This window comes from Ranitomeya variabilis, chromosome 5 (genome assembly GCF_051348905.1).
Source record: "Ranitomeya variabilis isolate aRanVar5 chromosome 5, aRanVar5.hap1, whole genome shotgun sequence".
NCBI lineage: Eukaryota > Metazoa > Chordata > Amphibia > Anura > Dendrobatidae > Ranitomeya > Ranitomeya variabilis.
The window spans coordinates 173,013,471-173,037,463 of NC_135236.1; the positions used below are offsets into that span (position 1 = coordinate 173,013,471).

Sequence of the window (23,993 nt, forward strand, 5' to 3'; positions counted from 1 at the left end):
CTACCCTTCGCAGTGGTAACAGCTGATCATCCAGGTTTCATGGCAAGATATAACAAAACTTTACCAGCTCCCTGAATATGCACGCGTTTTCTCTGTGAGCATGGAAAAAGCGCTCCAGCCAGGAAATACCCTTCAACTTTCAATTATGTATATTTTTCTAATAAAAATAGTTAGTGCACCTATGACACAGGGCATACAACTTTCTAAGTTGTGCAAGCGACTGAGAAACGTCACATGTACTTCTTCAGTTGTCCAATAAGTCACCACTACTACATTAGTGGTCAGAAATAGAAAGCAGATTGAAAAGTTACCTAGATGATAAAAAACACCAGGATTAATTGTTATGTCCAGGATCCAATACAAAAAGTGACCTGCTAACATAAAACAGCGAAATCCAACCGTCTGCTTCACGTTCAAGGAAGGCGTCTGCACTTAAGTCGATGGTTAAAGCCAAGATCGATGGGTCAATCCACACAAATGATTATTCAAATTTACCACCCTGATAATAACATTTACCTGGATGAGATCCAGAATTCCCAGTTCACTCTCCGAGGAATCCACACAGAACACAAAGTAAAGAGTGGCATAATGGCGATAGATCAGCTTATAGTCAGATCCACCAATTAAACTGCAAAGAAATCACAAAGGCTATGTAAGTCATTCAGCAACAATAAGCTTTTAAAGGGAACCTGGCAGCTGATACATGCTGCCCATGGCTCAGGGTCTGTCTGTGTGATTTCAGCCATGGATGTCTGGCTCCTAGGACCTTGTTACACAGGAGACTACACGGAGAGGTGGGATCCAAGTGGCTTCTCCCTGCTACTTCCAGTGACCGACAGGTTTCTTCCTATACACGGACTCTGAAAAAGACCTGTAACTCCAGGGGAAGGGCAGCAAGAAACCACTGGAGACCAGCTTTCCGGACTAGCCTCCCGTGCCGCTGTGTTCCCGGTGGCTGATAAATTAAGTTGTCTGTGCCGCAGCATTTCAGAGTTACACATAATTGCCTACATCATACCGTCAGTACCTGACACATCATGCCGAGGTTCAGGCAACATGTATCAGCTGTCTTTTCCCGATATTCTTGGCTCCACTAGCAGGGGTTATTCAATAATCACAATATTGTTTTGCATTTTTAACCTCGTGTTTTTTTCCATTCATCCTCCATCTTGCTCCCTAGCAGTGATCGGTACTTTATGGGAATGATGAGAGCTGGCCCCTCAGTGAGATCTAATTACAAATGTATTAGTGACTTTTAAAAGAGTGTGTACAGACATGTAACAAGGATCCATGCGAGATCCAAAGAGTTGAATCTGTTTGGTGAGTGGAGCCAAATGAACCAAATCACCAATAAGAGCTCATCAGTTATCACCAATTCCTAAAGTATCCCCACACTCTGCTGAATGCCATATTGCACTAGTACAGCATCACATGACCAGATGGAGCCAGTACCATCTCTATCTGCTGGGTGTTCTCCTATCAGGTATCAGCACACAGTAAGCAGTCATCTGTTACATTAGAGCTGTGTGACAGGAGCTGTGCAGTCATCATCATTAATTTTGTTATCACTTTCTGTCCCTCCCCCTCATGGAGGATCACCATAAAATCTCATGACTAACTGAAGTGCAATGGGAAACTAAAATAGGGAGTATGAACTGAAAAAATATCTAGAAAATATGTATATTTTACATATATGGGACTAGTGACTACATGAATTTAGAGAAAACTAATACTGAAAAACTTGACTGCTGCTTTAAGGTCATCGTTCACAACAAGAACAAGTCTTTCTACACTCGAATTTTCAATCAATTTCAAGTCTATGGCCACCACCCTTCACAGGATGTGACATGGGGATGGTTATATGGAGCAGCACACTAGTTCTCACGCTTGTACCTTCCTCCCTCCAGGAAGTTGCAGACATTGTCATCCCTCTTAGACACCAGGTGGAAGGTCTCCCTCACTATCTGCTGCTGCATCTCTTCAGTCTACAAGAGAGAACACAAGGTAATGAGCTGCTGTCAGAGCAGAAGGGTACATCAAGAGGAAGGGGGGAGGTCAGAGCAGAGCGGTACATCAAGAGGAAGGGGGGAGGTCAGAGCAGAGCTGTACAACCCAGGGAAGAGTGTCAGAGTGGGGCGGCACAGCCCAGGGAGAGGGGCATTAGGCAGGGCCAGCACAACCCGGGGATCGGAGCCGCACAACACTGAGGGGACTGAGAGCGGAGCAGTACAGCCTGAGGAGGGGCGTCGGCGCGGCACAGCCTGGGGAGAGGGGCGTCAGGGCAAGGCAGCACAACCCAGGGAAGGGTGGCGCTCAGAGCGAAGCGGCACAACGCTTGGAGGACTCAGAGCAAAGCGGCACAATGCTGGGGGGCTCAGAGCAAAGCGGCACAATGCTGGGGGGGCTCAAAGCAAAGCGGCACAATGCTGGGGGGGCTCAGAGCAGAGCGGCACAACGCTAGGGGGGCTCAGTGCATAGCGGCACAATGCTGGGGGGCTCAGAGCGAAGCAGCACAATGCTGGGGGGGCTCAGAGCGAAGCGGCACAATGCTGGGGGGGCTCAGAGCACAGCGGCACAATGCTGGGGGGCTCAGAGCGAAGCGGCACAATGCTGGGGGGGCTAAGAGCGAAGCGGCACAATGCTGGGGGGGCTAAGAGCGAAGCGGCACAATGCTGGGGGGGCTCAGAGCAAAACGGCACAATACTGGGGGGGCTCAGAGCGAAGCGGCACAATGCTGGGGGGGCTCAGAGCGAAGTGGCACAATGCTGGGGGGGCTCAGAGCGAAGCGGCACAATGCTGGGGGGGGCTCAGAGCACAGCGGCACAATGCTGGGGGGCTCAGAGCGAAGCGGCACAATGCTGGGGGGGCTAAGAGCGAAGCGGCACAATGCTGGGGGGGGCTAAGAGCGAAGCGGCACAATGCTGGGGGGGCTCAGAGCAAAACAGCACAATGCTGGGGGGGCTCAGAGCGAAGCGGCACAATGCTGGGGGGGCTCAGAGCGAAGTGGCACAATGCTGGGGGGGCTCAGAGCGAAGCGGCACAACGCTGGGGGGGCTCAGAGCAGAGTGGCACAACGCTGGGGGGCTCAGCACAGCGGCACAATGCTGGGGGGCTCAGAGCGAAGCAGCACAATGCTGGGGGGCTCAGAGCGAAGCGGCACAATGCTGGGGGGCTCAGAGCGAAGCAGCACAATGCTGGGGGGCTCAGAGCGAAGCGGCACAATGCTGGGGGGCTCAGAGCGAAGCGGCACAACACTGAGGGGAGTCAGGGCAGAGCGGTACAATGCTGGGGGGGGGGCAGAGCAAAGCGGCACAATGCTGGGGGGCTCAGAGCGAAGCAGCACAATGCTGGGGGGCTCAGAGCGAAGCAGCACAATGCTGGGGGGCTCAGAGCGAAGCAGCACAATGCTGGGGGGGCTCAGAGCGAAGCAGCACAATGCTGGGGGGAGCAGAGCAGTACAACACTGGGGGGGGGGGGGGGCAGAGCAGAGCAGTACAACACTTGCGGGGTGGGGTCTGAGCAGTAGCTGGGGGTCTGGCTATTTCCGGGTGGGCAGTGCGGTACACACGGTCACTCACAAAGTGCTGGTAGAAGCGCATGAATCGCGGCTTCCCATGATTATTAAACACCAGTATGGCTTTTATCATCCTGACACAGCGACTCTGACACCAAAATTCCTGCTCCCAGCGGGAACCCACTTCCGGTCCCGGTGTCACAGTGGAGGCCTTCCCCCGGCGGAGTTACTTCCGGTACGTGTTGGTGCCCGGGATAGCGGTCCGTGCTGCTCTCTGCGGGTCACCCGGCCGGTGCTGTGGCTGCTGTCCCCACATTCTCATCCTTAGAGACCTTGGTTTTATGTATTAACCCTTCCGGTGCCGGCCCCGTGCCTTCTGTGTGAGGGGTGGCTGTGCGGGACGAGTTGTCGGTTTTCACACCATTACATTTTCAGTACAACGCGCTGCGAACTTGTGGAATAAAACATTGCCATTCCGGCTTTGTTTTCCAGGATCCTTCCAGTCAGTGCGATGATTACTGCGATGGGTCGTGTATAGAAGTGGTCAGAACCTCTTTGGTTTGTGTCCCAATTTTCACAGCCCTGTCCCTTGTTTTCCTGTGCTGAGCTGTTGGGCTTTTGTACAGTTTTTGTTGGTACATGAAAGCTTTGTTCACGCTTTATCCCATGTTTTGGGGGGATACAGAATCCATTTAATACTGTTAAACCTTTTTTGTCGCCATTTTTTAGTTCGCCGTATGAGCCTTTAGCCTGCGATCATTTGATGTATTGTACTATGAATTCAGTATTAAGGTTTTATTATAAAAATGATAACCTATGAAGCCCACACAGGAGTCATGGGAGTACAAAGATGGCTGCCATGCTAAGCCATTGGCACTCCTCTGATGGATGCCTGAACGGGCTGGCACAGAGATGGGAACCATTGAACTGCCGCTGCCAGAGGTTGAAAATGGCATCTAAATGGTTAAACAGCAGCAATCGGCACTGGCTCAGGTAGCTGCTGTATAACGCAGGCTTCACCCGCCCTGTTCAGCCTCTCTCCCCTCCTCCTAAGCTATTTCTGTTGGTTCCTCCATCTGAAGGGGTTAATAAGCTTCCTGGCCCCATAAGGCTACTTTCACATTTCCGTCTTTCCTCTGCCGTCGCAATACGTCGATTTTTGAAAATGCAGGATCCTGCATTTTCCCATAGACTTGTATTACTTACGTTTTGTCCGCCGGGCACTGGATCCTGCGGAATGTGACGGCCCGTCTTTTGCAAAAAACGTTCAAGGGAACGTTTTTCTGTACGTTGGATCCAGTGTTTCTGACTGCGCATGCCCAGCAGGAAATCTCGCACTCACTCTCTTTCCTCCCTGGGACTACAGACGGAAATGTGAAAGGACAAACTTCCCTCGGTACATGACGCCGACGCTTTGTGACGGACGAGCAAATGTGAAAGTAGCCCAACAAAGTCTCCTTACAGACTTCGCACCAGCGTGTAGTCAGACAGCTGTATAAGGCCGGAGTCACACACAACGTATAAAAAAAGGTCCGTTTTACACGGACGAGAATCGCACAAATGTTCTCTGAGCAGTGATCCGTATGTCATCTGTGTGCAGTGCGAGGATGTATCCATGTGTCATCCGTATGGCGAGATTTTCTCGCCGGCTTGCAAAATGGACATATAATGGATCCATGGGCTCTATTATTTGTGAAAACATCTATACAGTCTATATATTATATTATGTCAGTGAGACACATATATATTTATATTTCATAGAGAGCAAAATACGGATCACTGTTCAGAGAACATTTCTGCGATTCTCATCCGTGTTTTAAATGGACCGTTTTTTTTTTGTACGTTGTGTGACTCCAGCCTAACATGGATGATCGCACCACAATGCTCGGACTGGCCAGCAGCTCTCCTGACCCAAGTGTGACAGCATGTATTTCTATGCAGCTGTCACGCTTGGGTCGGGAGAGCCGGTGACCAGTCCGTACACTGCGTTGCAATCATCGTCCATGTTATACGGCCGGCTGACTGCACTCTTACTGTATATGAGGTCTCATGTCATATCACATGACTGTAACAACTTTGCACTGGCCGCTGTGATGTCACATCACAAAAATGACCAACATCCACAGTGGTAATGTGACATCTTCATCACTTCATTGCGTTGTGGTGACATCAAGAGTAAGGTAAGGTATCATAAGATTTGACAGTGTGCAGGGGTGAGAACCTCCTTTCAATGAGAGAAAACTCAATTTTGTGCAACACATCTCAAACCTACATAGAAGGTAAGACTTAGGCCTCATTCACACATCTGTGTTTACACATTTACATGAAAAAATGGTATCAGTGTATGGTCTGTTTTTACTATCAGTGTTTTTTGCAGAATTACAAAGCTTCCTAACCTTTGCAATGTTTAATACAGACAGCACTCAGACTGTATACTGATCCGTGTGCTGACATGTTTTTTACGGACCCATAGACTCGTATTGGCCCTTTTTATTCGTGATGCCAGAAAAGTGTCACTGTGAGCTCAGACAGTGCACCCAGATATAACTGTATGACTTTTCAGACACCGAGTAGATGCCGCCATCTAGTGGGCGATATTTAGATTGAACAATAAGGGTAAGTTCACACAGGACGTTATTTGCTGTGTTTTTTATGCTAATTTTCAGCTGCTTTTTACAGTACCAGCGAAGCCTATGAGATTTCAGAAATCTCATGCATACACATTGGATTTTGTTTGATCAGTATTTTGTGCTTTGCGGCATTTTTTTGACATAGAGCATGGCACTTTCAGCGTTTTTGCTGCGTTTTTTCACCCATTGACTTGAATGGGTGTTGAAAAAAACACAGCAAAAACACAGGTATCATTATTTGCTGCGTTTTTGCTGCTGAAAATCCAAGGACATTTAGCCTGGACAAAGAGAAGAAAAACACCAAAAAAACGCACCAAATATGCAACAAAAAACGCACCTTTTGACGCAGCTTCTTTCCTGCCAAGATGATCAGGTTTTGCTGCAGAAAAAAATATGCAACAAAAACGTCCTGTGTGAACTTACCCTAAGGCTTGCATTACATGTTGGGGTCTATTTACATTGTGATTGCAGTTAGCAAAGATAGAACAATCTTGTAAGGTATAAAAAAATAGTATAAGACCAAAGGGCATGCACAAAATTATGATAGAATCATATAGAGAAAATGGTTAAAAAACAAATAAAAAAGGTATTATAAAAATGCAACATTGCATTGAAAAGAAAAAGAAAATAAGATACAGATATAAAATAAATAAGATTTTAAAATCTGAAATCTTGGCCTACTGAAATGTATGTTCAGTAAATGCACTCAATACTTTGTCAGGACTCTTTTTGCCTCAATTGCTGCATCAATGCAGCGTGGAATGGATGCGATCAGCCTGTGGCACTGCTGGGGTGTTATGGAAGCCCAGGTTGTTTTGATAGCAGCTTTCAGCTCATGTGCATTGTTGGGTCTGGTGTCTCTCATCTTCCTTTGACAATACCCCATAGATTCTCTATGGCAGAGGTCCCCAACCTTTCTAACCTTAAGAGCCACATCCAGCTACGAAAGATGGTCGCGAGCCACATTCAGCTCTGAGAGAGGGTCGCGAGCCACAACCAGCTCCTTCCCCACTCACAGTAGTGACACCGAGAGCCTCAATTACCGGTATAATGATAACCAAAGCTTTTCCACTGAAATCACACCAAGGCAGTGTGCCAAGCTCCACGGTTTCCTATCTCACTCCCATTCAGATCTGCTCTTCCATACAGGGCCACACACAAAAGTCACCATTTAGACATCTGCTCTTAATAGTTCTTTACACCTGGTGCTAAAGGATCAAGCTGGCAGGCAGCCGCGAGCCACACATCACGGGCCCGCAAGCCACATGTGGCTCCCGAGCTGTATGGGGTTAAGGTCAGGCGAGTTTGCTGGCCAATCAAGCACAGTGATACTGTTGTTTTTAAACCAGGTATTGGGACTTTTGGCAGCGTGGACAGGTGCCAAGTCCTGCTGGAGAATGAAATTTCCATCTCCAAAAAGCTTGTTGGCAGAGGGAAGCATGAAGTGCTCTGAGGCTATGTGCACACGATGCGGATTTAGTGCGGATCCGCAGCGGATTTTTCCGTGCAGAAACGCTGCAGATCCGCACTATGATTTACAATACAATGTAAATCAATGAAAAAAAAAATCTGTGCAGATGGTGCAGAAAAATCCACGCGGAAACGCTGCGGATTTAAAAGAAGTGCATGTCACTTCTTTTGTGCGGATCTGCTGCATTTCTGCACCCTTCCATTATAGAAATCCGCAGTGGTAAAAACCGCAGAAAATCCGCAGAAAAACCACACAAAATCCGTGGCAAATCTGCACCTGCGGTTTCTGCCAGGAAATGCAGATTTTGTGCAGAAAATTCTGCACCCCATTCCACAACGTGTGCACATAGCCTAAAATTTCCTGGTAGACGGCTGCACTGACTTTGGTCTTGGTAAAACACAGTGGACCTACACCAGCAGATGACATGGCTCCCCAAACCATCACTGACTATGGAAACTTCACACTAGACCTCAAGCAGCTTGGATTGTGGTCTCTCCACTCTTCCTCCAGACTCTGGGAGCTTGATTTCCAAATGAAATGCAAAATTTATTTTATTGGTCGTCCATGACAGCACTACGGAGAGAGGGGATCCGCCCTTCAGGAACAGGAAACCTACAGATACATAAGGGCGGCACCTCTCCCACGCATCAGTTGGTTTCCTGTTCCTGGAGGACAGGATTCCCCGCAGATACGACTTCTTTTCTCCTATCAATACCCAGGCCGGCTGTCCGACCCAGGTAGCGAGGGGGTCTCCTACCTCGGGCAGTGCGGGTCCCTGGAAGCGCCACGGTGGGTCCGGGTAGGGCTCCACGACAGTGAGCGGTGCAGTGTGGAGCGACGTCCGGAGGAGGTCCATCCCCAGTGGTCAGCAGGTGAGTATTTCCCCCCCCTGGGTCCGCTCACCCCCCTGGGCCTCGGTCTTCCCCACTCTGATCCCCGTCGGTGCGGTGCGGCGCAGCGTCCTGTGTGCTCCTTTCGATTCGGGACCGGAGCTGGGGGTCGGACGCCGGCCTCTGCCGCGGTCACCGCTGGGCTGCGGCCGCGGAAGCGGCGGTGGCGTAGCGGGGGGGCGGCTGAGTGGTCCGGCGGCACCGTTCCCTGGCTTCCGGGCACGTTCCTGAGCGTTCTGCCCGAAACCGGAAGTGACGCGCAGGGGGCGGGGCCAAAACCGGAAGGCAAACGCCGGCCGTTTTTTTTCTAAAAACGCCGCTGTCCTGCATGCGGCGGGGGCGGGGGGGGGGGGAGCGTTTGGGTCCAGGGGGGTGGTGGAGCAGTCACCTGCAAGTCGGGGGGGTGGATTTGGCCACACACCTGCACTGATTCCGGATTCCGGGGGAAGGGCTATTTATAGCCAAACAGAATGCTGCAGCACTGCTTGTGAGCCCATCTGCAGCTATGGATGACCCGGAAGCTGCCGTCGGTCTGCTGGAGCAGGAGCAGGACGGATCCTCGGAGAAGTCCCATGCGAACCCCCAGCTGAAGACCCGCGGACGCAGTAACCAGACCAGTCGCAGATCTAAACAGAAGGATCTGGACCGACCCCCCCAGTAATCCGGTACCTACCGCTACTGCCTGGGTAAGAGATCTTCGTGAATGTACCCTGATGCAGTCTTTTCCTATGTTTATTTCCGTAGGGGAAAAAAAGCGCTGGTAAAACAAAAAACGAGTGCGCGCTATGCGCTTGCCCTTTGCCAGACGCCTACCCTAAGAGACTTTGTCAGTCGTGTGTACGGAAGACGGTAGGAAATAAATTGATGGGGACTCTGATAGCGGTAGCGTCAGATAAATTACATAGCCTTTTTCTCCGCTCCCATAGGTGGCGGAAGTCTCCTGATTTCACGTCAAACCTTAGGGAGATTATCAGGAAGGAGGTGAAAGATTCCCTGAAATCCCTGTTCCGGGAGCCTTCCAAAAGAAGAAGGGAGCCTAGCGCCTCAGATTCGGATTCGTCTGCTGGCCCTAGTAGGGAGAATGAGTCAGACGCCTCTGTCTCCTCAGCGTCCTCTTCGGAAGAGGAGTCTAACCGGTTCTGTTTCCCATTGGACCAAATGGACAAACTAATTAAATCAGTTAGATCCACCATGGGGGTGGCTGATGAAAGGCCAGAACTCTCTACACAGGACCTAATGTTTGGCGGTCTAGACCCTAAAAAACGTAGGTCTTTTCCGCTCAATGACAAGGTCCAGAACCTCATCAAAAGGGAATGGAAAAAAACAGAGAAGAAAGGCTCTTTTCCACCTGCCTTTAAACGCAGATATCCCTTTGAGGACCCCATGGTGAATACATGGGATAAGGCGCCGAAATTGGACGCAGCGGTGTCTAAGGCGTCTAAAAAATCATCTATCCCCTTCGACGACATGGCTTCCCTAAAGGATCCTCTCGATAAGAAGGCTGACTCATTCCTTAAAGGGACATGGGAGATGTCGGCGGGTGCCCTGAGACCTGCTGTAGCCGCGACATGTGCAGCCAGATCGATGATGGTCTGGCTGGATCAGCTAGGGTCTAAGTTGGAAGGCGGTGTTTCCAGAGATTCTATGTTGAAATTCCTGCCAACAATTCAGAATGCCGCTGCCTTTCTTGCGGACGCATCTGCGGATTCGGCAAGAATGGCGGCTAGGGCGGCCGGACTATCAAACGCAGCACGCAGGGCCCTATGGCTGAAATGTTGGCCGGGTGACCTTCAATCCAGATCCCGTCTGTGCTCTATCCCATGCGAAGGGGAATACCTGTTTGGTCCAGTCCTAGACGAACTGCTGGAGAAAGCTGGAGATGAGAAGAAAAAGTTTCCCAATCTACCAACTACCTCTTACAGGCGTCCCTTCGCAGGGAAGAGATTCTTTCGGAGGAGACCAGCCAGAGACCAGAGCAGATGGGATGAGAAAAAGAAGAAAGGTACTGGATTTATGTTTGGAGGTGGAGGACGTCAGGAGCCATCCCGTGAGGTCAAAAAACCACCCCAATGACTAGTCGCCCTGGTGGGAGGTAGACTATCTGCCTTCTACCCGGCCTGGTCCAAAATCTCCAGTAGTGATTGGATTTTGGGGTTAATAGCTACGGGTCTGCGGCTAGAGTTCTCTTCCATCCCTCAGAACTTCTTCAGAGTTACCCCACTCAGGTCCTCTCCAGCAGAACAGGCGGCCCTGGAAGCAGAAGTTCACGACCTGCTCAATAAGAATGTCCTGTCAGAGGTTCCGGAAGGAGAACAGGGTAGAGGATTCTACTCTCCTCTATTCCTAATAAGTAAACCTGATGGCTCCTTCAGAACAATTATTAACCTTAGGGCTCTTAATAATTTCCTGACCGTCCAATCATTTAAGATGGAAACTATTAACACCGCAATAAAACTACTGTTTAAAAACTGCTTTATGGTAGTATTGGATTTGAAGGACGCCTATTACCATATCCCTATTTATGCAGGTCACCAACGATACCTGAGGGTGGCGGTAAGGTTGGATGGGGTAATCAGACACTTCCAGTACAGGGCCCTCCCCTTTGGTATATCGGTCACCCCTCGAGTGTTTACCAAAGTTATGGCGGAAGTTATGGCACACCTGCATGAGTCCAATATTCTAATAATCCCCTACCTGGACGATCTCCTTATCGTAGGTAAAACGGCGGATCACTGTCTGGAACAGTTACATAAAGTGATGTCTGCTCTGGAGCGTCTGGGGTGGATGCTAAATGTTAAAAAATCACGCTTACAGCCCATGACGGTGCAGCGATTTTTAGGCCTGACCCTGGATTCCCAGGTTCAGGAATGCCGTTTGCCTCTTGAGAAAATTGATCGCCTGCACCTTCAGGTGCTGAATGCCTCTAAAAACCCCACCATGTCCCTTAGAAGAGCCATGTCTCTGTTGGGCTCTCTCTCGTCCTGTATTCCAGCGGTCCGATGGGCCCAGTATCATACGAGGATACTTCAGGGCGAGGTGCTGTTACAACAAAAAAGGTTGGGGGATGTCTGGAGAGCCTGATGACCCTATCCCAAGACGCTATTATGTCCCTCGGATGGTGGCTAGACCAAGAGAACCTGTCCACAGGGGTCCCCTGGGAATATAATGTAACTCGTATAGTCACCTCGGACGCTAGCCCTTCTGGGTGGGGGGCTCACATGGGGGATACGTTGGTCCAGGGGCTTTGGGATCGGGATCAGATAGAAATGTCTTCCAACCTAAAGGAGTTAACGGCTGTAGAACAGGCAGTTAAATCACTCCTTGTCTATCTACAGGGCCACCACGTGCGGGTATTCTCGGACAATCGGGTCGCCGTGGCGTACATAAATCACCAAGGCGGAACTCGTTCCAAATCCCTAATGTGCGTAGCAGATCGTCTATTCCATCTAGCAGAGCAACATCTTCTCTCATTGACGGCTCTTCACATAAGAGGGGCAGAAAACACTACGGCGGATTTCTTAAGCCGCAACACATTGAGGCAGGGAGAGTGGTCCCTGAACGACTCCATCTTCAACCTCATCGTGGAAAGATGGGGTCAACCAGAGGTAGACCTGTTTGCCACAAAAGAAAACAGGAAAGTGGCACAATTCTGCTCTCTCAACCCCAGAGAAAATCCTCTGTCAGTAGACGCCCTCCTCATAGACTGGAACTTCAGGCTAGCCTACGCCTTTCCTCCCCTGTCTCTACTTCCTCTGGTGGTGAGGAAAATCAGGAAGGACAAAGCCACAGTGATAATAATTGCCCCCTTCTGGCCCAGAAGGACGTGGTTTCCATGCCTGAGGGCTATGTCGATATCCGACCCATGGGTCTTGCCAGACATCCCGGATCTCCTATCCCAGGGCCCAGTCTACCATCCTCGGGCGGTTGGCCTTCATCTGACGGCATGGATTTTGAGCGGGCGCTGTTAAAGGATAGGGGGTTCTCTCCGGGCCTCATTAACACTCTGCTGAAGAGCTGAAAAATAATCACTACAAAGATTTATGTTAGGATCTGGAAGAAGTTCCTTCAAAACTCGGGGGTAATAGCTGGTCAGTCAATACCAATAGACCAGATTTTAGAATTCTTACAGAAGGGGTTGGATATGGGGTTATCCCCAAATACACTTAAAGTGCAGGTATCAGCCTTAGGGGCCCTCTTTGGCTGCAACATTGCTGAGAATCACTGGGTCAGCAGATTCATCAGAGCGACAAAACGGTCTAGGCCAATGGTGAAGAATAGGGTCATGCCATGGGACCTGAACCTAGTCCTCTCGGCCATGACAGAGGCCCCATTTGAGCCAATTGCATCAGCCTCTATTAAAAATGTATCCCTTAAAGTAGCCTTCCTGGTGGCCCTAACATCGGCGCGTAGGATAGGCGACATCCAAGCATTATCCAGGGTTCCCCCTTACATGCAGCTTAGGGATGATAGAGTGATACTATCCCCTGATCCAACATATCTTCCTAAAGTAGTGTCCAGGTTCCACAGAACACAGGAAATAGTTCTTCCATCTTTCCTCCCCAATCCTACTAACGATAAGGAAAGGAAGCTACACACTTTAGATGTAAAAAGATGTATCCTGGAATATCTGGCAGTAACTGATCCCTGGAAGATAGATAACGCCCTATTCGTGTCCTATCAGGGTAGTAGGAAGGGTCACAGGGCATCAAAATCTACTTTAGCTAGATGGATCAGGGAGGCTATCTCGCTGGCATACATCTCAAAGGGCAAGCCGGCGCCTGAAGGTCTGAAAGCGCATTCCACTAGAGCTATGGCGGCTTCGTGGGCGGAAAGATTGGAGGTGTCGATCGACCAAATTTGTAAGGCTGCTACTTGGTCTTCCCCACACACATTCTATAACCATTATAGATTGAACTTGGGTGCCTCTTCTGACCTCTCTTTTGGTGTAAGGGTGCTGCAAGCTGTAGTCCCTCCCTAGTTAGTTACTCTCTGTAATTCTCTCCGTAGTGCTGTCATGGACGACCGATAAAGTCTTAGTTACTCACCGGTTAACGGTGTTTTTCGGAGTCCATGACAGCACCTGTACATACCCTCCCGTCTTCTTAAGTTCTGGGTGTACACCTCTTCCTTTATTTATATAATTCACGGGTAGTGAATAGTTAGATATTGTATCATGGTTTATTATGTATGCTATTAACCTTGGTGGTCCTCTTGTGCTCTGTAAACCAACTGATGCGTGGGAGAGGTGCCGCCCTTATGTATCTGTAGGTTTCCTGTTCCTGAAGGGCGGATCCCCTCTCTCCGTAGTGCTGTCATGGACTCTGAAAAACACCGTTAACCGGTGAGTAACTAAGACTTTCATCTGAAAACAACACCTTGGACCACTGAGCAACAGTCCAGTTCCTTTTTCTCCTTGGCCCAGATTGTCTATTGGTTATGAGTGGTTTGACACAAGGAATGCGACACTTGCAGACCATGTCCTGGATACGTCTGTATGTGGCGGCTCTTGAAGCAATGACTCCAGCAGCAGTCCACTCCTTGTGAATCTCCCCAAAATTTTTAAATGGCCTTTTCTTAACAATCCTTTCAAGGCTGCAGTTATCATGATTGCTTGTGCACTTTTTCCATACACTCAACTTTCCATTAATATGCTTGGATACAGCACTCTGTGAACAGATAACTTCTTTAGCAATGACCTTTTGTGGCTTACCCTCCTTGTGGAGTGTGAAAATGACTGCCTTCTGGACATCTGTAAAGTCAGCAGTCTTCCCAATCATTGTGGAGCCTACTGAAACAAACTAAGTCACCTTTTTAAATGCTTAGGAAGCCTTTGCAGGTGTTTTTTGCTAATTATTCTAATTTACTGATATAATGGCTTTGGGGTTTTCATTGGCTGTAAGCCATAATCAACATTAAGGCCGGGGTCACACTTGCAAATTCAATGTGAGAAACTCGCGTCAATTCCCTGCACTGCCACCGGCACTTGGGACTGGAGTTTGCGGCTGTATGTATTTCTATGCAGCTGAACACTCCAGTCCCGAGTACCGGCGGCAGTGCAAGGAATTGACGCGAGTTTCTCGCATTGAACTCGCAAGTGTGACCCCGGCCTAAGAGAAATAAACACTTGTAATAGATCACACTGTAATGACTCTATATAATATATGAGCTTCACTTTTTGTATTGAAAAACTGAAATAAATGAACTTTTTGTTGATATTCTAATTTAGTGAGAAGCACTAGCACTTTGTACTCAGTGTTCTCTGTATGTTTCATTCATTTTAATCTGATACAATGAGAAGTCACCAGTCAAATAAAAGATCAGACAGTCTGCCTTCTCAAGGTTATAAAAAAAGCTGAGCAGAAAGTGAATGAAAAATACGGGCAATAACACAAAAAAAACAAAAACGGTCATTTTACACAGATATAAAAATAGACATGGATGTGTGAATGTAGCCTCAGGCCATGTATTTGTAAGCCAAACCAAGGAGTAGGTGAAAAATACAGAAATGGTGACGTGTTTCTATTATACTTTTCCTCTGTTCCATTCGTGATTTTGGCTTACAAATACTGAGGTAAAATACTGAACATGTGAACACAGCCTTAAGATGACACACTGAAAATGAATGATAAAATATCCCATAGACACCATAATGCACGCACTGGCCACAGGTCTTATGATCCAAGTGTGACAGCTTCATATAGGTCTATGAGATTGTGATGCTCGGGTCGGGAGAGCCGTGGCCAAACCGTGCATTAGTCCGTCCTTGGACCAATTTGCAAAAACATTTTAATAAGCCCTAAGTATTCCTTCACACAATTGAAAGGGGTTGTCCACTACTGCACTGCAACTGCTTAACACATTATGGTGTCATCTGTCTGTAACGGAAATCCTGCGTCGCTGGCTGCGACCAATCAGCGACAGGCTTAGTCCGGCCGTGAATTGGCCCCTCCCTACTCTCCTCCAGTCAGCGCCAGTGTCGCCCCATTCCGGACCAACTTTTTACTATTGATGCTGCCTATGCAGCATCAATAGTAAAAAGATATGTTAAAAATAATAAAAAAAAAAAATTGTGCTATTCTCACATTCCGCCGTCCACCCATGCGAGCGATGCTGCCGCCAGCTTCCGTTCCCAGTGATGCACTGCGAAATTACCCAATGACTTAGCGGTCTCGCGAGACCGCTAAGTCATCTGGGTAATTTCTCAATGCATCACTGGCAACGGAAGCTGGCGGCAGCATCGGGACAGCTTCGTTGGACGCCGGAGGGGGAATATATAACTATTTTTTATTTTAATTATTTTTTAACAGGGATATGGTGCCCACACTGTTATATACTGCGTGGGCTGTTATATACTGCGTGGGCTGTTATATACTGCGTGGGCTGTTATATACTGAGTGGGCTGTTATATACTGCGTGGGCTGTTATATACTATGTGGGCTGTTATATACTATGTGGGCTGTTATATACTGCGTGGCCTGTGTTATATACTGCGTGGCCTGTTATATGCTACGTGGGCTGTGCTATATACTACATGGGCTGTGCTATATATTACGTGGGCTGTGTTATATACTGCCTGGCTGCTATATACTATCTGGGCTGTGTGATATACTGCGTGGGCTGTGCTATATATTATGTGGCCTGTGCTATATACTGCGTGGGCTGTTACATACTACATGGCTGCTATATACGACGTAGCTGTCTGTGTTACGTGAGCTGTGCTATTTACTATGTAGCTGCTATATACTACGTGGCTGCCTGTGTTATATACTACGCGGCTGTCTGTGTTATATACTACGTGGCTGTGCTAAGCGCGACGTACATACATATTCTAGAATACCCGATGAGTTAGAATCGGGTCACCATGTAGTAGAGAATAAATACTGTACACTCACTTGTTGCAGCAGTGCCGTTCCAATGACGTTGGCACTGCTGTTCCTGGAGGATGTGACATTATGTCACGTGACAACTGCAGCCAATCAGTGACCACTGTGCGAGGCGAGTACAAAGTTTTTATGTTGTTTGGGTCTTGAGTTTAAGTCCAGTAGTTGAACATCACTTTAGTATAGAGGACTGTTCACACTAGTGAGTCCTTCCAGCAGCACTTGATCTTCTAAAGAAATATTTGTTTTACACTAGCCATGTTTGCCAAAATTTTTAAGTATGCAAAAAGACGCTATAAATATAAATATATATATATATACACACACACACACACGCATAGCTTTTCATGCGTTTTCTTCATGAAAAGCACACTATGGCCATTTCTATCAATCCGTCCTGTTTTTCAATATAACAACACCAGGCTGCATCTTGCTGGTGCTACTGTGAGCAGCCTGCATGGCCTAAACATGCATCATGGCCTGCAGCATCTCCGGACTGTTCTCCTATCGCTTACATCTGGGACATCATTGGTTGACAATTGCAAAGGGAGCTGCAGGTGGCGGATCTTGATGACTTTTGAGCCCAAGTGCATTCAGCGTGGCAGAACACTCTGCAGACAACACAAGAAACCTCATTGATAACATGCCAAGGTGTGTAAGAGTGTATTTCTGCACATGGTGCTTAAAATCCATACTGAATAAATCAAGATGTTTCAAAAATGTGGTTTCTATTTTTTCACTATTTGCATACCATTCACATGTCTGTCCATCCAGTGATTTCCATAATTACAAGACTTTTTCTTCTTGGTGTTGTAATTTCGATATTGAGGGGTGTGTATATTAAACCCAGAAATATTTGTCATATACCATCTTCCTACATAAGAAAACCTAACCTGCCCTAATGCTCACGTGTTGTTACAAGTTTCCTTCAGTTGATGTATGACAACACACGCACATTATTTAGTGGAACTTCTCTTCTGAAGTATAAAACCACAAGGTGTTCTGGTCTCTAACTTAAACATCCGAAAGCCACTAACCAAAAGTCTGTGTTTCATGTCACCTCCCCCACGGCAGTCTGAGTATTTTATCCTATGCCAAATACCAGCATTTAAATGATTTGTTTGCTGGTTGCATGTGTTCCATTGACATATTACGACACAATTATGGGGACCAATAGGTTACCGTGGCAGTTGGGGACCTGTTGAAAGACCCCAATGCTTCCATCTTAGTCCTCTGATAAATCAAACCTTTTCAAAAACAAAAAGAAAACTGAGCAATCGTGGGAGAAGAGTCTTGGTGAGAGAGGTAAAGAAAAACCCCAAGATCACTGTGGATGAGCTCCAGAGATGCAGTAGGGCAATGGGAGAAAGTTCCACAAAGTCAACTATCACTGCAGCCCTCCACCAGTCGGGCCTTTATGGCAGAGTGGCCCGACGGAAGCCTCTCCTCACTGCAAGACATGAAAGCCCGCATAGAGTTTGCTAAAAAAACACATGAAGGACTCCCAGACTATGAGAAATAAGATTCTCTGGTCTGATGAGACGAAGATGGACCTTTTCGGTGATAATTCTAAGCGGTATGTGTGGAGAAGAACAGGCACTGCTCATCATCTGCCCAATACAATCCCAACAGTGAAACATGAAAGTGGCAGCATCATGCTATGGGGGTATTTTTCAGCTGCAGGGACAGGACGACTGGTTGCCATTGAAGGAAACATGAATGCAGCCAAGTGCAGAGATATCCTGGATGAAAACCTCTTCCAGAGTGCTCTGGACCTCAGACTTGGCCGAAGGTTCACCTTCCAACAAGATAATGAACCTAAGCACACAGCTAAAATAACAAAGGAGTGGCTTCAGAACAACTCTGTGACCATTCTTGACTGGCCCAGACAGAGGCCTGACCTAAACCCTATAGAGCATCTCTGGAGAGACCTGAAAATGGCTGTCCACCAACGATCACCATTCAACCTGCCGGAACTGGAGACGATCTGCAAGGAAGAATGGCAGAGGATCCCAAAATCCAGGTGTGAAAAACTTGTTGCATCATTCCCAAGAAGACTCATGGCTGTACTAGCTCAAAAGGGTGCTTCTACTCAATACTGAGCAAAAGGTTTGAATACTTATGACCATGTGATATTTCAGTTTTTCTTTTTTTAATACATTTGCAAAAATTCTGTCTCTGAGCTCTCTGGCCATTTCCTTTGACCTCATGATTCTCCTTTGGTCTGACATGCACTGTGAGCTCTAATAGAGACAGGTGTGTGCCTTTCCAAATCAAGTCATCAGTTTAATTAAACACAGCTGGACTCCAGTGAAGGAGTAGAACCATCTCAAGGAGGATCACAAGGAAATGGACAGCATGTGACTTAAATATGAGTGTCTGAGCAAAGAGTCTGAATACTTATGACCATGTGATATTTCAGTTTTTCTTTTTTATTAAAGTTGCAAAAATGTCTACATTTGTTTTTTCCAGTCAAGATTGGGTGCAGAGTGTACATTAATGAGAAAAAAATTAACTTTTTTGAATTTACCAAATGGCTGCAATGAAGCAGAGTGAAAAATTTAAAGGGGTCTGAATACTTTCCATATCCACTGTATATATAAAAATGTTTGAATCACCATAATCGTACTGAACTGGAGAATCCAATTGTCTGGTCATTGTTACTACACGCCGAACGGCGTGAAAACAAAACTTGAGAAAAATAGCGGAACGGACGTTTTTCACTATTTTGCCCCACTAGGAATTTGTTTCTTGTTTTTCTTCCAGGACATTTGTATGGTAAAATGAACAATGCCATTCAAAACTACAACTCGTACGTAAGCTTGCTTTTTGATGGACGACTATGATGAGGGAAAAATAAAAGTTACGGCTCTTGAGAGAAGTGGAGGAAAAAAAATGAAAGCGCAAAGTGGAAAAAAATATAGCCAGGTTTTGAAAGGGTTAAGGACGTACATGCTGGAGCATGTGTGGGTTTTACAATTGGAAATTGCCTGCTGCATAGGAGCTCCGTACATTCTGGATAAATACAAACCATTTATTTGTGGGTAAATCGGTTATTTTTCTATTTTTCATGTTGTCCAGTAAGGGATATCCTCTTTTAAAAAGGGTTCTTTTAAAGGTGCTATCTGGGACTTTAACACTGACAGCCTATCCTTACAAAAGGTCATTAATGTCTGAACAATAGGGGAGTGACATGCGGCACCTCCGCCGATCAGTTGCTCCCAAAGTTGGCCAGAACTGCTCAGTTGCACAGCATAGCTTCATGGATGGAATAGTGGCCGCAACCAGGTACTGCATGTCCGCCCCCTACTGATTTGAATAGGTTGGCGGATGTGTAATACCCGGCTGCAGCCACTACACAGTTGACGGGGGTTGCGCAACTGAGCAGTTCGGGCCGCCGATACCGGGAACAGCCAACACCCCCGCTGATCAGACATTTATGACCTATTCTAAGGATAATCCCTAAATCTTAGTCCCAGATAACCCCTTTAACATTCACGAAGACTTGAATTCTGTATTCCAGTCGTAATGATGGGTGTGATGGAGTAAAATACGCCTAACTCATTAGGTGCATTTTATCGTTGGTGCGTATCACCAGGAATGTTACTCTACTCAGGGTCTGGTGTATATTTCTGGCATAAGTTTTGTGGCGTAGTTTTTAAATATTTTTTTTGCCGTGCTTTGCCATGCCAGTCCATGCTCTGCCCACTTTGGTGAATCTGGACGGACTGGCATGAACAGCTTCGAATTGAGCAAAACTTTTGCAACTTTTCAAAGTAAATTATAACAGAAATCTGGCAAAAACACAGATGAATTAGGACCTATGTAAGAGAAATCAAGGCAAAAAGCATTACCATGAGATTACCGCAGGATTTATGCTGCAGCAAGCTGTAATCTCTGAATAATGACACCATGAAGTATACAAATGATTTATTCACCTTGCATAAAAATATTACAGATTATCATCACTCGCGTACATTTTAGTGCAGACGTTTTTTTGTTTTCCAGAACCGTGAAATTAAAAAAATCCAAAATTTAGAATACAAATGATACATTTCCCAAAGCTGAAATGTTCCGTATTACAAGGTAGATTAACTACAAGTAAAACATCATATATATGAAAATCTATAACAGTGCCACCCTTATACACTGGGCAGGGCAATGCAGCGCCAGTATGCTACCAAAAATGCCTCCTAGTAAAAGGAAAGATCTATTCCATGAAAGACTGGCACTTCTAGCTGGAGCAATAATGCAAAGGAGTGCAGCTCTAATGTAATTGCCAAGGACATGGAGGAACCGCCTGGGCACACGGTCCTGCACTGCACGGACATAGTCATAGTCTAGGACCCTGTGATTGGCACATAAGTCTGAATGAAATGATATGTATTTACATACAAAACACACAAAGGAGTATATGGGGTATATACTGGCAAACACTGAAGATTGGTGCAGGGAGTGACCGCAGCCGTCGTGCCAGTAGCAATATGGCAGGCCAGGCTACACGTGGGATTCAGAAAGGTTACAAATGGTAGTAAGGAAAGAACTCCTCAATGAAAGGTTGCCCAACGTGTTCAGCCTGGGAGCTGGCTCATATTTTGGAGCTGTACTCAACCAGCAGCAGGTACTTCAATTATCCTGTAAAATATCCAAACAGACAATAGGTATTAGAGGCGTCATCCCATCAATAAGACATATGTTCTCATGCCACCAAGCTGGTGGACTCATCTGAATAGCCGCCATGGCGTCCCCATGCAAAAATCATTTGTTTGCGGGTGGCAGAACCTGAGGCGATTGGATGAGACAACCACTTAAAGGGAATGTGTTATCAGAAAATGAGCTATTGTTTAAAATCAGGTTTATGTTTTACATGGTTTTTTTTTTTTTTTTTTTTTAATTCTGACAAGGTTTTATTTTGTTTTGTTTATTCTCCATATCATGGTGTGTTAAAAACAAAACTAGTAATATTGCAGTTTACACATTGGCCACTGGGGCATTTTTAGACTCACGCTTCCTGTCCTTTCAGGACGTTTTCAGTAGGCTCATTATCATCAGAGGCAGGATTCCAAAGACAGCCGACACTTCTGTACACAGCTGATTACATGGGATCCACCGTGTACACGGCTGATTACATGAGATCCACCAAACACAATAGGTGATGTCACTGCGCCCCCTCCTTTCACAATGACTTTTGTACATGCTCATTAGATGCTTCAATACAAAATATAGGGTGCAAGTCTGTCTATGGCTGATAATGTACATATGGATTTTCTAAAATAAGAAGTCAAAGTTCAGAATATCTTCATTGGTAAGTGTTCAAACTGCACCATTTATGTTTATTTTTAATACAGATTGTGACATAGGAAAAAGAATTGTTAGTTTTTTAAAAAGCCGATTTACACAATAGGCCAGTTTCAGATTACTTGTTCCCATTAACATAATGGAAAACTGCATTAACATAAGAGGTGTCATGAATATTGTCACTGTTTTCTGAATATGTTCCTTTTTTCACCCTTACTAATACCATAAATATTCTGTGTGTGATAGGCTACTTTCACACTAGCGTTAACTGCAATACGTCGCAAATGCGTCGTTTTTGCGAAACGCCGCATCCAGCAAAAGTTTTTGCTGGATACGTTGTTTCGTCATAGAGTAACATTAGCGACGCATTTGCGACGCATTTCCAAACGGTGAATCCGTTTTGCGACGCTTGGGCGTATGGTAGCGGACCGTCGGGAGAAAAAAACGCTACATGTAACGTTTTTTGCTCCCGACGGTCCGCTTTTTCCGACCGCGCATGCGCAGTCGGAACTCCGCCCCCACCTCCCCGCACTTCCCCGCACATCACAATGGGGCAGCGGATGCGTGGGAAATATGCATCCGCTGCCCCCGTTGTGCGGCGGAGACCACGCTAGCGTCGGGAACGTCGGCCCGACGCACAGCGACGGGTTGTTCCCGACGCTAGTGTGAAAGTAGCCTAATAAATACGGCATTCAGCAATCTTTGTCACACTAGCTATGGTATATGTGCCACCGATCTTCTTCATATACAGTATTAGTCCACCCACAATAATAATAAATGGCAGGTAGTATTAAGCTGAAAGATACGTGCTAGATGGAAGATGCTACAACATTTGCCACTTAATGGTGAAAGAAAATATAGAAGAATTCAAAGTTAAAACTAAAAATAGGAAATTGACAAAAACGGAATTTAAAAAAGCTAGCTTGTGTTTAGTATACCAGCGTTGGCTTGCATTGTCGTTGATAGGTAGGTTAAAGGTCATGTACCTTACATGTCATAGTGGTTGTGTCAGAAGGGGTCACATGGCCAAGGGTCCGATACATTAAGGCGTTGTGCATTGGAGCAGTGATGAGCAAGCGTGCTAGAACAAGGTGTTATCCGAGCATGCTCAGGTGCTAACAGGGTGACTTCAGGGCGCTCGAATACTATGCACGAGTCCCCAAGGCTGCATGTCTCACGGCTGTTCGACAGCCACATCACATGCAGGGATAGCCTGTTTGTTACTGTAAATGCAGGATGTGCTGTAAATGTTTTCAGAATAATTTTGGAAAGTTATGAAATGTCCTATAAATTTCTGTTCTGTTCCTGATCTAAGCATCTTGGTTTTCAGTTGAGATGAATCTGTGCTGCACTTTATGTACATGCTCAGTAGGGGGCAGTGGTGTGGAGTCGGAGTCAGGGAAGTTGAGGAGTCGGAGGTTTGGCTTACTGACTCCACATCCCTGGTGCTAAAATATACTTATAGAGTTAACCATTGAATAAAAAAAGCACATAGTGATACCACTACACTGTGTGTCACAGTGAGGCCATGGTGGCTCTCCGACAGCTGTTGTGTAATTGATATATCAGAGTCTGAGGATGGATATCCTCGTTAGACACGTTCCACTGCCCTCACATTAGCAATGGTGGTTTAATCCAGAAAATTATGTATGTATGTATGTATATATATAATATTATCAGGTTTGAACACTGCCTTTAACGGAATCCGAATCCTCATGCACATATTTTTTTTACTTCTTGTATCCATGAAAGCTTCTTATTTCACTCAAAAAAACACTGCCATGTTCCAGCGGGTTCCATATCCAGGAGCCATGCTACCATGCCATACAGCGGTAAGTCAGAGCTCTGTGGCTTCAGGATGCATACATACAACATACTACGAGTTGGTTATATACATTTTCATGTAGAAAGTGGCCTATCCCTCTAAAAGTAGATTGGTTATTGGACAGTTCTTTTACTTTTCATACCCATTCATCATCTTCAGCTCCATCACCTTGGCCACGAGACTCCGCTGCGGGCTCAGCACTGCGAGATTTATTGGCCATAATGTTGTCTGTCCATGAAGCTCCAGTCTGAGCGTCCCCAGCAAAATTACATTTTGTCACTGTCCCAATGTCAATTTTTGCCAAGGAAACTAAAAGAGAGAAAATACATTACTTAAGGTCGGCTTTGGCAATATTGATGCAAAAGGGAGGCGAAACCCTGCCATTAATACAAGAACAAAGTGTGAATAATCTGCCAATACAGCATGGATCTGACACAGCCTAAACATTGATAGAAAATCTGACTACTCTTATCGAAGCCATCATA

At 46.5% G+C, this 23,993-nt stretch overlaps 2 protein-coding genes across 3 annotated transcripts in view; both read right to left on the reverse strand.

The window, feature by feature from the left end:
- AP3S2 (adaptor related protein complex 3 subunit sigma 2) overlaps nt 1-3,828 on the reverse strand; it is a 92,673-nt gene extending 88,845 nt beyond the window's left edge. The window contains exons 1-3 of the mRNA XM_077263518.1: nt 3,579-3,828; nt 1,894-1,985; nt 517-628 (exon numbers count right to left, since the gene is read on the reverse strand). Coding sequence (XP_077119633.1) covers nt 517-628; nt 1,894-1,985; nt 3,579-3,647 — 273 coding nt within the window. The 5' untranslated portion in view covers nt 3,648-3,828. The remainder of the gene's footprint in view (nt 1-516; nt 629-1,893; nt 1,986-3,578) is intronic.
- A 16,472-nt stretch (nt 3,829-20,300) lies between these two features.
- The window catches only part of ARPIN (actin related protein 2/3 complex inhibitor), a 67,790-nt gene continuing 64,097 nt past the window's right edge, over nt 20,301-23,993 (reverse strand). For both annotated transcript variants that reach the window (XM_077263517.1, XM_077263516.1), the window contains exons 5-6: nt 23,651-23,817; nt 20,301-21,020 (exon numbers count right to left, since the gene is read on the reverse strand). In XM_077263517.1, the coding sequence (XP_077119632.1) occupies nt 21,012-21,020; nt 23,651-23,817 (176 nt within the window). In that variant the 3' untranslated portion in view covers nt 20,301-21,011. The remainder of the gene's footprint in view (nt 21,021-23,650; nt 23,818-23,993) is intronic.